At 35.1% G+C, this 13669-nt stretch overlaps 1 protein-coding gene across 3 annotated transcripts; it reads right to left on the bottom strand.

Annotated features, from left to right (window-relative positions):
- Positions 1–592: 592 nt before the first annotated feature.
- On the bottom strand, positions 593–13296 carry LOC104107908 (oxysterol-binding protein-related protein 1B-like). 3 transcript variants are annotated; one of them, XM_033659108.2, is made up of 9 exons: positions 12812–13296; positions 11917–12133; positions 2832–3280; positions 2597–2752; positions 2303–2470; positions 2088–2228; positions 1615–1836; positions 1207–1323; positions 593–1031 (listed from the first exon to the last, which is right to left on the bottom strand). In XM_033659108.2, the coding sequence occupies exons 1-9, from the start codon at positions 13196–13198 to the stop codon at positions 873–875; spliced, it is 2016 nt and encodes a 671-aa protein (XP_033514999.1). In that variant the 5' UTR covers positions 13199–13296; the 3' UTR covers positions 593–872. The 3 variants fall into 3 exon arrangements, with proteins under 3 accessions (XP_033514999.1, XP_009615128.1, XP_033515001.1); XM_009616833.4 differs by having other exon boundaries at positions 1207–1320; positions 12812–13294; XM_033659110.2 differs by having other exon boundaries at positions 2832–3271; positions 12812–13294.
- Positions 13297–13669: the final 373 nt, after the last annotated feature.

Genomic DNA, 13669 nt, shown 5'->3' with positions numbered 1-13669 from the left:
GACGCCATCTCAATTCGATAATATATGGAGGGAATGTGTTATGATAAATTTTACACATATTTCATCCATTAGAACCAAAAGTGCATTATGTTTGAAAGTCGCATTTAAGTCTCCTTTACATAATGCGAATGACGAAGCGATGTACCAGTCGCCTTTGAAGAATGCTAGTTATAAGTAGCATTTCTTAACGCAATTTATAAGTCGCCTTTACATATGTATTCTATTTAATTAAATGTTAAATGCACTTAGTGAAATATCATAGGGACTTGAGCATGAGTAAAATAATAAATCATACGTGAAGATTTCTATTTTTCCTATAAAATATATAATCTATTTGAATTTCACTAATCTACTAGTATATGATTGTACTTATCCTTTTTTTTTTTAGGTTTTCACAAAAACTTTAGTCACACATTAGAAATATGAAAATTTATGTGCACTCTTTGTTTTAGTCTATTTAAAAAGAATAATATTTTTTTTCCAAGATCCATTAGATTATAGATACATAACTTTCGAGAACCAGTAAAGTTTGTAAAACAAAAATTGAAATTGTAGGTTCATAAATCATACATCTTATGATTTGAAGTAAATCTTTTCAAGTAGTAGAACAAAACAATGCTTCCTTGAATTATCAAAGTAGATTTGGGGCATACACAATAGGTTTGGAAAACCAAAAAGAAATATAAGAAACTTCCTACAAAAGAAAATATAGTACAAGTAAAAGGCAAAAGAGTCTCTTTTTTGTCCATCTTTAACCTCCAACTCTATATCTGATTACATTTTTCACAAGTCTATTCTATCTATTTATATTTTGTGGTTTTATCTTTCACATCCTATTCCAATTTACTTGGCCATTACTGCCAAAAATATGGTCAAATTTCATCTGAAACTTCACCAAAAATATGTGGACATGATTCCCATTTACCAGTTTCTCTGACATCCCAATATCCTCCTTTATACTGATATGTATCTCTACCTTTTGGCTTTGTAAACCACCTTGGTGTCCAGCCTCTTTCCTGCATCTTTGATGCCTGAAATAATAATATCTTGTTATACAAACTCTATCTGAAGCTTCAATATAATGTAATGGCAAATAATTTGAAGGGTAAATACCAATAATTTTGATCTGTTTCATGTACCAAGACTTGAAAATGAAATTGATATGTTACTCCAACTAAATTAGAGACATGAAACTAGCTACATCACCTGGCGTTGTCTCTGCTCTAGACGTAGCTTTTCTGAATTAGCAATTTCATATTCTCCATTTTCAAGAAATCTTTGATCAGGTCTAAGCCTTGAATCTGTTGGAGGCAACTTTTCCTGTTGACAGAAGTAAGAGTAGCATATGTATCACCATGTGAGAGAAGAGTACAGTTAGACCTCTCTATAACAGTATCATATATAACAATCATTCACTATAAAAGTCATGTTTCTTTTGGAACCAATTTACATGCTATGTTATAGTATATGTTATCTATAACAGCACCTCGCTATAGCAACCAATAAAAACCTGAACAAACGAGGTTGTTATATTGATGTTTGACTGTACTATATATTTGCATAAAGTAGAAGTATTGGTTACAGAAAAGACTATCAACTATAGTATCTCAGTACCTCAAGATCAGGAGATAGCTCATTAAGGGTGATTGCAAAACACGTAAAGTTGTACTTTGTTTGAAATTCTGATGGTTTGCTCCGCTTCCAAAGCAAATATGCCTTATCTTGTCCTAAATCCGTCGATGAGCTATCCCCATTACAATAATGTAAACTTTCATCCCATTTCCCAAACATAGTTGCCACTGTTTTTCCACTCCTATCTTGTACAACTCCATGTACCTGTAATGCAATTTTTTGTATGTAGATCATTAGTGAAGCCTTAACCATCCTCTTAGAATAGCATAATCCACTCAACGAATACAACTGTCAATGAAAACCAAAGGAGGAATTGGTTTTATCAAAGGGCAGTGTCCAAAACAGGATTTGTTTAAGTGTCTATTAATGACAAACAAAATAAGTAAGACATTATTATCAGCACGTCTTAAAGGAAATTGAAGAATACAGACACTGATAATGTGGAGATACCGCACCTGGTGTGGATTTCTATTCATAATGGACTGCTTCTTAAATTTAAGCTTGCAAGAGTAGTCGCCATTTCCTTCGATATGCATCATACCATAGTGTTCACAGTAGAGTTTCCCTAAAATGAGGTTGTAGATTGAAGTTGTTACCTGACAGTATAAATTCAACAGTTCAGTAAACATGACACGACGAGCTATAGTTCTTGTCATTACAATACACATACCTTGCTCCACCGGAATACTTCTCCATCGTCAAACTCTAAGTTAAGGACACCAACTGGATCAAGTTGAATTGATGGACCCCAAAATTTATTTTTTAAAGTGGTATCTCCCCACATTTTCCAACCGCGGCCTTCACAATGGCAGGCAAGAGTCAAGGGGTGATGACTTACCTATCTCAACAAGAAAAAAGAGCACCTTATCAAACTTATGATGACATTTGTTACCTAGCACAACATATAAATATCTCGAACGAGGAAAAGGAACCATTTCCTACTGTTATTAACTACTAAGAGTACCTTTTCTGAGATGAAACGCAGTCCCTTGTCTGGGTAATTGGCTTCATATGTTTCACCCAATAATGGATTAAATGGCTTGAATTTTCTACCATCAGTACAAGCATATCCAGACACAGCAAATGCTGCTACATTCAGCATCCTCATAAGACTATTACCCTACAAAACAAATATCGACTCTGTCACATCTCAAAAGGCCTAGGTGGAAAACACGTTGTATTCTCAATGAAATGCTTACTGTTTTCCCCCATTCATATGCTTGATCAAGAAGGTAAGAGAACTCAAAATCTTCAAAACATTTCTGCAGAGAAGAGAGTGGTTCGTTGAAGTACACAGGCAGACAAACTCTAGTTAGATCCTTTCCTATGTTATCTTTGATCATTGACCATAGGCTTACTCCCTTTTCCTCTTCAACTGGATCAGGTAATTTCTCTCTTCGCTTTACATAAGGATAGTCGCTTTCAACAAATCTCATAAAAGAACTAAGACCATCTTCAGATGGATGAACCTCCTCATTCTCAGAATCAGACGATGAGCTTTCATCATAAGGCTCGGTGCTTCTCAACGAACTAGAGGAAAGAAAATCTTTAGCATCGAAAAACAAGTTATCGGTGTAAACATCATCACCAGTTTCCGCTTGCTTATACTGCTCTTCATATGATCCGCTCGTGTTCCTTCCTGGAAATACTTGAGGAAAACAAATTACTTAGAGAACTTACACCCCATGTAATAGAGGCGACTAGTTATTCTAAGTGAAACTCCAAAACAGAAAATGTGAACATGAAAACGAGGCCTAAAACTACTTTTAGAAAGAAAATTAGGAAACTTAAGCCAAAGGAACAAAAACTTAGACCATAAATTTATGGCTGCAAAGAACATACAAAACAATTTCTCTCTTATCATTACTTAAACGTCAAAACCAATTCATAGACTACCATTTTCAGTGTCAGTTGCTCACATCTCCAAGAGATCAGACATTGCACTAAAATGTATGAAGTGGCACATAGAAAAACCATAATTTATACTACCATTTTCAGTGTCACTTGCTCACATCTCCAAGTTCTAAAACGTTGCAGTTAATTGAATGAAGTAGCGCTAAAACAACAACACTAACAACAAACCCAGTGGAATTCCATAAGTGGGGTCTAGGGAGGTTGTGTGTATGCAGACCTTATATCTACCTTGAAAAGGTGGGGAGTCTGTTTTCAGTGGACTCTCAGCTCAAAGAAAGATGTAAAAAAGAAGCAGTAGCAACAAGCTATAATACCAGCTATCAAGTTGTAAGACCATCAAAGCAAAAGAAACAACAAATAGTAATAGAAATCTACGACTAAGTACTATTACACTTAAGTTTCAGTGATGACAATAGTGCAAATTTAATTTTATCTGTTTAATTGCAGAAAATTAGGAAGACAGTGCTCAATCAAAGGAAGTCAAACATGTCAAGGATATCAGAAAGAAAACAAGATCAAGTGCAGCAAGGACAATGCTAAAGCAAATGATGTCAAGGCCATCAAAAATGAAACAAGATCAAGTGCAGTCGCTATATGAACATAGTCCTGACTTCAAGGATCGAATTAGAATCTAGAGATTGTGAAGATTGATCGAACAAGTAAAACCACAAATCACTCAATTGATTATGAATGCGAAAAGGAAGGAAGATAATGAATCCAACCCATTATTTTCTATGCTTTCTAGTTCTTAGGACAAACACTATATTCCTGAGTTTACTAGTGTCTCAAAAGATAAGAAGTGTTAGGAAACAAAATAAGAGTTATGTCAAGTTTGTAAAACATCGTTGCTGAAAATAGTTAGTGGTAAATGATCCATAAACCACAACTACTGTAACAAACTACTGAAGATCTAAGAGAACCCTTGTGATCCAAGGGAATTATATGTAGGTACCATACCGGTACTGAACTAATATAAAACTCTTGTGTTCTCAGCTTTTAAATTTCTTGTAATTTATTTTCATCATCAATCAAACTTGCTGATAAAGTAAAGTCGAGTAATTCTCTTTTGAGTCGACTAAATTTTTAATTTAGTTACAATTCACCCCACCCCCCACCCCCCACCCCGTACTTTCAATTGCTATCAAAGCAACGACTCACAATATTGCCTAACAACAAGTGAGGGGAAGATTATGACGTCAAACACGGTTGTTGGAGCTCTGTTTCAAGAAGGGACTTCTCAAATAAGACCACTATACTTCAATGGCTAACACTTTTCACACTAGAAAGTGTGTATGAAAACCTATATAATGTCATACGACATCAAAGTATGGCATGTGATCAAAAAACAAAATCTTCCAATTCCTCCAAAGAAGGATAAAGATGGCGAGATCATAGTATCATCTGATCCTCTAGAATTAGATGATTACACTGAAGAACAAGCAGTTGTTATTCAAGTGAATGTTAAGGCTAAAAATCTTTTATACAATGCCATTAGTGGTGAAGAGTATGAAAAGATATCAAGCTGTGAAACTACTAAAAAAATGTTGGACAAGCTAGAAGTCACATATGAAGGAACCAACAAAGTGAAGGAGACAAGAATAAATCTCCGTGTGCGTGACTATAACCTATTTCAAATGAAAGACGGAGAATCTGTTGAAGAAATGTTCTCTCGATTCAGCAAAATTCTTGGAGACATCCTTTGGTAGAACAATCAGAAGCAGAGAATAGGTCAGAAAAATTCTAAGAAGTCTACCCACTATTTGGCAACCCAAAGTTATTGCTCTTGAATGTCAAGATCTCGACAAGATGTCATATGATGAACTTAAAGGTGACCTTATTGCATTTGAGAAAACACACTTAGACGGGAAAGTTCATCAAGAGAAAAGAAAAATAATCGTTTTAAAGCAACTGTGGCTAAATTGAAAATTGAAGAAGAGAAGGAGGAGGAGAACAAGATGAAAACATTGCTATGCTCTCCAAAGTCGTTACAAGCACGAGGAGGAGGAACAAGAACAATAGAAGAGGCAAGCCAAACTTCATAAAAGGTAAGATAGTAAATAAAATGACAAACATGATGGAAGATACTATGAATGTGGAAAACATGGACACATTCAAGCAGAGTGCCCTAAATTGAAAAAGAAACTCAGCAAAAACCTTCAAAAGAAAAAGTCTTTTGGAGCCTGGAGTGATGAAGAAGAATTTGATCATGAAGAAATTTCCAACATGTGCTTCATGGCTATGAATGGAGACAATGATGAAGATTCAAGTGAACTTGGTCTTATGGAAGATGAAGGAAACAGTGAGGAACACCGTAAGAAGAATCAAAAAGGAATTTGGTATCTCGATAGCGCGTGTTCCAAACACATTATAGGTGACAAGCAATTATTCAAATCTATCACTAAGCTTGATGGTAGATTTGTCACTTTTGGAGACAAATCAAAAGGAAATATAATTGGAGTAGGAAGAATTTCCATTAGCTCATCATGTGATGTAGATGAGGTCTACTTAGTAGACGAACTTGGTTACAACCTGCTCAGCATCAGTCAACTATGCGATAGTGACTATGAGGTTCGTTTCAAAAATTATGGTTGGTTCATTGAAGATGAATCAGGTAAAATTATTCTATTTGAAAGTAGAGATAGAAATGTCTATACTCTTAGCAATATTGACAGTCTAGGGAATCAAATTTGTTTAACTACAATAATTGACGATCCTTGGTTATGGCATAGAAAGTTTGGCCATGCTAGCATGCATACTATTCAAAAACTTTCTAAATGTGATATTGTCATTGGCCTTTCAAAACTAGATTTTTTAAAAGATTAATTTGTGATGTATGTCAATTAGAAAAACAAACTCGTTCATCGTTTAAAATCAAAAGTATTATTTCTACTACAAAACCTCTTCAACTTTTGCATATGGACCTTTTGGTCCAACTAAAACTGCTAGCGTTGGTGGTAGAAAATATGCCTTTTTGATTGTAGATGATTTTTTATCGTTTCACCTGGGTTATTTGTTTGAGCCATAAAGATGAAGCTCTAAGGAATTTTGAAGTCTTCTGTAAGAAGGTACAACGTGAAAAGGGATATTACATTTCTGCTATAAGAAGTGACCATGGAGGAGAGTTCGAAAGTAGAGCCTTTGAAAACTTCTGTAATGATCAAGGAATTTCTCACAACTTCTCTTCCCCAAGATCACCTCAACAAAATGGAGTAATAGAACATAAGAACAGAACCCTGCAAGATATGGCAAGAACCATGATTGTGAAAAACTCTCTCCTATACCACTTCTAGGTAGAAGCTGTAAGCACAGCATATCATATCATCAACATATGCCTGATTCGACCCATTCTTAAAAAGACTCCATATGAGCTATGGAATGGTAAGAAATCCAACATCAATTATTTTCATCTATTTGGTTGTAAATGCTTCATTCACAATAGTGGAAAGGACAATCTGGGTAAGTTTGATCCAAAAAGCGATGGAGGTACTTTTCTTAGATATTCTTCCTCAAGTAGAGCATATAGAGTATTCAACAAAAGAACATTCAACAAAAGAACATTATGTATTGAGGAATCCATTCATGTAGTTTTTGTGGATACTAACCCTCGCTTGAGGAATGAAAAATTTCCTGAAGATGAGGAAATTTCTATTGTCCCAAAGTCTGTTGTTACAGGAAAAGACAATTATGATCAGGTGACCAATCAGTAAAATCAATCAATTGAGGAGTATGTTGAAATTCAGGAACCATCTTCTGTTGAACAATCAACTACATTGGAAAAGGAGCCAGCCATAGGTGTTCCAAATGAATGGAAAAGTGAACCTGGATATCCCCACAAGTTTATCATTGGAAATCCACAAGAAGGTATCACTACCAGAAGATCTCAAAAGCTCAACTCTCACATGGCCTTAATATCACAACTTGAGCCAAAAAAGGTTGATGAAGCCCTCAAAGAAGACTACTGGGTCAAAGCCATGAAAGATGAACTTAATCAATTTGAAAGAAATAAAGTGTGGGACTTGGTTCCAAAACCATCCAATGCTTATGTCGTAGGAACTAAACGGGTTTTCAGAAATAAGCTGAATGAATCTGATCAAGTAGTTCATAACAAAGCAAGGCTAGTCGCCTAAGGTTACTCTCAGCAAGAAGGAATCGACTACGATGAAACATTTTCTCCTGTAGCAAGATTAGAATCCATTCGAACTATACTTGCTTTTGCTGCTCATAAAGGATTCAGGCTATTTCAAATGGATGTAAAAAGCGCCTTTCTAAATGGATATATATCTGAAGAAGTATTTGTGAAACAACCTCTTGACTTTGTAAGCAACAGTTTTCCAAATCATGTATTCAAGTTGTCAAAAGCTCTATACGGACTCAAACAAGCCCCTCGAACCTGGTATGAAAGACTAAGCTCCTTTCTTCTAAATCAAGTCTTCAATCGAGGTAATATTGACACAACTTTGTTCATCAAGCGTTCAAATTAAGGTAATCTTATTACTCAAATTTATGTATACCATATTATCTTTGGATGTTTTAACTCTGTATTATGTGAAGAATTTGCTCATATTATGAAAGGAGAATTCGAAATGAGCATGATGGGAGAGCTAACTTTCTTTCTTGGATTACAAATCAAGCAATCTTCCAAAGGAATCTTTATTAGCCAAACCAAGTAAACCAATAAACTCATTAAAAAAAATTGGAATGGAGAATGCAAAGCCTATTGGAACTCCAATGAATCCAATAACTACTCTTGAAGAGAACAAGAATGGAAAAAGTGTGGATGAAACAATGTATAGAGGGATGATCGGATCTCTACTATATCTTACTACTAGTTGACCAGATATAATATTTAGTGTTTGTAAGTGTGCAAGAATTCAATCAGCTCCAAAGGAATCTCATTTGACTGCAGTTAAACGCATTATTAAATACCTCATTGGGACTACTAAATTAGGACTATGGTATGCTCATTCTAACAATTTTGATTTAAAAGATTTTTTAGATGCAGATTCTGCAGGCGATAGGACTGATAAAAAAAGTACGAGTGGCACATGATAATTACTAGGAAATGCTCTAATTTCCTGGCATAGCAAGAAACAATATTGTGTTGCCTTGTCAACCACTGAAGTAGAGTATTTAGCTGCTGGAAGTTAAATTCTTTGGATCATGCATCAACTTTTCGATTATGATTTGACTCTTACTTCTACTCCTATTTTTTGTGATAATACAAGTGTTATGTCTGTCAAAATATTATGTACATCATTCTAGGATAAAACATATAGAAATTAAGAATTATTTTATTTGTGATCATGTTACAAAAGGTGATATTTTGTTAGAATTCATTAGTACTAAGTCTCAACTTGCTGATATATTTACAAAACCTCTTTTGGAAGAACGATTTTGTCTACTGCATAAAAAGATTGGTATTATGTCTATTGCGTAAAAAATCCTTCCGTATCTTTGTAAAATATTTTACTTCCTTTTTAGTTTGCTTAATTGATGGGTTCATTAATTTGATATGAGTCAATAATTACTCTTCCGTTGGTGCCGCCGAAGCAACTCCTCAAAAGTGTCACTTCATCTGAACCTACCATTTCCTCTAATCGATGCAACCTTTCAATCTTCTAAAAGTCTAGTTAAGTATATTCCTCTTCTCTTATTATTCATCACTTCTCACCAACTCTTCTACCATGGCTAAGATAAATCTCTCATCCTCCACTACCACAAGACGAGGCAGACGGGTTCAAAAATCTCAAAACCCTGAAGAAACTGTCGACCTTGAATCATCCCTTGACTCAGACCTTCTCAAGACCGATAATGAAAGAAGTGACTCGTCGGAGGATCTTCCTATTATCCAGAAGAAGGCAGGAAAAAGACCTATGGAGCAAAGCCCCAAAAGGCCTACAAGAAAGGAAAAGTGGAAAGCACTTATTTTGGGCTAGAGGAAAAACTGAACTTCTATGGACCAAGTGAGAAATCGAGGTTTGAGTCTTATAAGTCTAAATCTATGGCTTATGGAATCTCTGTAAGTCTCTTTCTTATGAAAAATTTGCACTGTGATGTGATTTCTATCTTTGATGTTCAAAGTCTCTCTCCTATGTTTGATACTGTTGGAAATTTTGTGTATGAAGAACGTGTGAGGAGGTTTTATGCAAATTTGTTCATTAATGATAAAGATAATTTGGAGTCAATGGTTCTAGGTAATCATATTGTTCTAGATTCTTATCAATTTGAGAAGATGTTTTCTGCTAAGTTTCATGGATATGATATTTTTGTGCAAAACTCCTAGCCAAAAGACATTGAAGTCACTTTAGAAGAGGCAAAAATTTTCTGTCTGAAAACCCTCCTGACATTGGTCCCAAATGTCTTAAATTTGAACACCGTGTGTTAGCCCACATGATTTCTACTACTCTACTTCCTAGGACTGGGTCTCTCAGCACTTTGACTACTAGGGATATCTTTGTTCTTTACTGCCTTATGAACAATAAAAGGCTTGACTGGTTTGTGTGGATTCGTCAGTATATGCTTGAAAGTATCAAGGACATATCTTTTTCTGCTGCTCGTTTACCCTATGGCTTGCTTATCTCACACATTCTTGAGGTCATGAAGGTTGATTTGGCACCTTTTTCCTCAAGTACATTTCTAGTATCTATGATAAGATAGCTTTTGCTATGATGGGTTACACCGTAAGTGACGATGGATGGGTCAGACGTGCCAAGATGAAAGCACTCCAGTACAGGTTGAGCCAACCACTGAAGCAACTGAGGCTCAGTCAACTGCTACTACAAAACTATAGCAGATTCAGCAAGGACTAGATGGAGTAAAAATCATGCTCACTACAATGAAAGAACAGGTAGACAAAATCAGGGAAGTCACCAAAAAAATATGTACATACGTGGCTAAGCTCAAGATGGACATGCAAGCCACAAGGAGGCAAAGAATCAGGGCATTCAACTCCATGACAGAGAAGATGGACAAAATCACCAAAGAAGTTGAAACCTCTTAATGACTCTTTCTCCACCAAAGTGATTAATACCCAGAAATACTTTCTGGGGAGGAACTAAGGCAATTGTGTGTGTGTTTAAAACAATCTTTTTGTTTGTTTTGTTTTGTTATTACTTTTGCTTTGGCCTGTAAGAACCATCACCATGTGCCTCTGCTGAAGGCATAATATCTGCTACCCTAAGTACTATATTCATTATTTACTCTGTTATGTCTGTTTTATCTACACTTGCTTCTTTCTTTTTGATTGATGTCAAGGGGGGAGAAACATGAGAGTAAAGCAGAGCAACAACTCAGGGGGAGCAACATTTTAGGGCATGAAAGGGAAGTGGACTATGTTTACTCTTTTTTATTGTCATCATCAAAAAGGGGGAGATTGTTACACTTAAGTTTCAATGATGAAAATAGTGCAAATCTAATTGTATCTGTTTAATTGCAAGAAATTTAGGAGGACAATGCTCAATCAAAGGAAGTCAAGCATGTCAAGGATATCAGAAAGGAAACAAGATCAAATGTAACAAAGACAATGTTAAATCAAAGGATGTCAAGGCCATCAAAAAGGAAACAAGATCAAGTGCAAACTCTATATGAAGATACTCCTTACTTCAAGGATCGATTTGGAATCCGGAGATTGTGAAGATTGATCGAACAAGTCAAACCACAAATCACTCCCTTGATTATGAATGCGAAAAGGAAGGAAGATAATGAATCCAGCCCATCTCTTGAGAAGGATTTTGAGGCACCCCTTGGGTCAAATCTCTTAGAATATTTTGTGCCTCAATCAAGGGTCAATCTGCAATGGCTACTCACGATTCTCGTATAAGAAGATTGCTAGATTCAAGAATTCAACTACGCAACTTACCACTGTTTTCTATGCTTTTTTAGTTCTTAGCAAAAACACTGTATTCCTGAGTTTACTAGTGTCTCAAAAGATAGGAAGTGTTAGGAAATAAAATAAGAGTTGTGTCAAGTTTGTAAAATATCGTTGCTGAAAATCGTTAGTGGTAAACGATCCAAAAACCACTACTACTATAACAAACTATTGAAGATCTAAGAGAACCCTTGTGACCCAAGGGAACTGGATGTAGGTACCATACCGATACTGAACCAGTATAAAATTCATGTGTTCTCAACTTTTAAATTCCTTGCAATTTATTTTCATCGTCAATCAAATATGCTGATAAAGTAAAGTCGAGTAATTCTCTTCTGAGTCAACTAAGTTTTTAATTTAGTTATAATTTACCGCCCTCTTGTACTTTCAAGTAGCACTTAAAACCATGAGAAAATCAAGTAAAGAACAAAATAAAGGAATAGAGAAAAAGAAAGAACAATATATTCATGGCTAGAGTTTTCCAAAAGATTCATGAGATTAACCTTTCATCTTGCTCTCTTGAGTTGCAACCTTGCAATTAGTGTTCATTCTTGGCATATGAACAAAATCACTTGTTAAATATGACTTCTTAGCTGCAACCAATCCTTCCAACCATGTTAACCTGTCCTCTTTAGTCTCTGCCCTCAAATGCAGCTTCTTCTTCCCAACATTTATCAAAAACCGCCGTTCATCTGAACAACTTCCCATTACTGATGACACCTATACAGACAGTAGTATTAATTAAAATATCCCACCCAAAATCGAAATTCATGTTACCAATAAAAATTTGATCTTGGCAAACAACTTTTGTCTAGCGAAACATGCATGGTTTAAGAACATACAACTATCTCAATACTACTTTGTATGACAATTCGATACATTTTATCCTTAACAATATGTTCTATATAGTCATATAAATATTACGACATGTTTAACAGTACGAGCTAACGTTAGCTTGTATATGTGATCAAACGTCCTTCTTTCTTTCTTAAATTCCGTACCCAGTCAATTACATACACTTCAATCCCAAACAAGTTGAAGTCGCTATTACTCAACGGCCAAGTAATTCTATCTAACCTCATCTCATACTAATATTATGCGAACACAAATAAAAAGTATTAGAAGTTCTCTATATATATTTTTCTAAGCTCCGTGCCTAGTAAAACATATAAAATGAAATAAAGGGAATACCATCTTTTATACAATTTCTAAAAATATAAATTACTTTCAGATAATTAAGAATTCATATTGGAATTAAGACCCAAAATTAGATCTTTTGACCTTGTATTCCGAAAACCATCATTTTTCTTTTAGAACAAGGGCAAAAATCACAATCTATAAAGCATAATATGTTTTTGCAAAAGAACATTATCATCTAATCCACTATAAATAAGATACCTTGAGGAGGATTTCACCTAATGGTTTGCGGCTGAGGGATTTGTGAGGAGTTGATTTAGAGCTATTAATAAACCGAAATGATTTCTTCCCTAAAACATTGAATCCTTTCACCATTTCTAAATTAATCACAATTTTCTTGTGTCCATGAATTTTGTAGTACGAAAGCACACCATCATGTAGAACAAACCAACGGGGTCGCCATCCTTTACCAAAATTTACCCATTTGTATAGTATTCCACAAATTCCATTTCCTACATTATCATTTACGTTCATCGGAGCAGCCGCGTGCGGTGGACGACGACGTACTGCTGCCGTATTTTTGTCAGCCACGGCGGTGACACAGCATAAAAGATGCATGATTTTTTGGTTACAGCACAAAAGATGCATGATTTTGATGTGTAAATCTTAATGTGATCGAAATAAGAGAATTCTACGTAATCCAAGAGGGGAAAAAATGACGAATTTATCCGAAGTTATCTTGCATGGGAAGTTTTGCCGCGGAAATCGGCGGTTTTAAATACTTGCTTGCATTTTGGACGCTGATAAATGTTTGTCCTTTTCTCAATTTTCATTGATCATTTAATTTCTTAAAGTACAGATCACACATAATTTTTTCGAGCAAATCACTTTTTGAAAGTGGACCTTTTATTCTCAAAATCTGAAGAATTGCTGAAAATATAAGGGACAAAGTGCACAAATAGCTATTTTTAGGACACTGTTTACAGAATAGTCCAAATATACAAAATTCTTATAATTTGTCAACCTTAGAATTAATAAATATGCTATCTAAAGTTGAAAATCGCAAGTTAAAGTTAAGTTATGCCAATGCCTAACTTCAGACCATTCATACAAACCTCA

This window comes from Nicotiana tomentosiformis, chromosome 6 (genome assembly GCF_000390325.3).
Source record: "Nicotiana tomentosiformis chromosome 6, ASM39032v3, whole genome shotgun sequence".
Classification (NCBI taxonomy): domain Eukaryota; kingdom Viridiplantae; phylum Streptophyta; class Magnoliopsida; order Solanales; family Solanaceae; genus Nicotiana; species Nicotiana tomentosiformis.
The sequence above is the reverse complement of the archived record's forward strand: the minus strand, read 5'-3'. Positions and strand labels throughout refer to the sequence as shown.

Excerpts from the sequence above, each read along its gene's own strand:
- LOC104107908 (XM_033659108.2), bottom strand. The coding sequence starts at position 13,198 with ATGCATCTTTTGTGCTGTAACCAAAAAATCATGCATCTTTTATGCTGT. Across the intron at positions 3,281-11,916 it reads TCAAGAGAGCAAGATGAAAG|TATTTCCAGGAAGGAACACG; the intron begins GTTAATCTCATG and ends GTTTTCCTCAAG. Across the intron at positions 2,753-2,831 it reads CATATGAATGGGGGAAAACA|GGTAATAGTCTTATGAGGAT; the intron begins GTAAGCATTTCA and ends TTTGTTTTGTAG.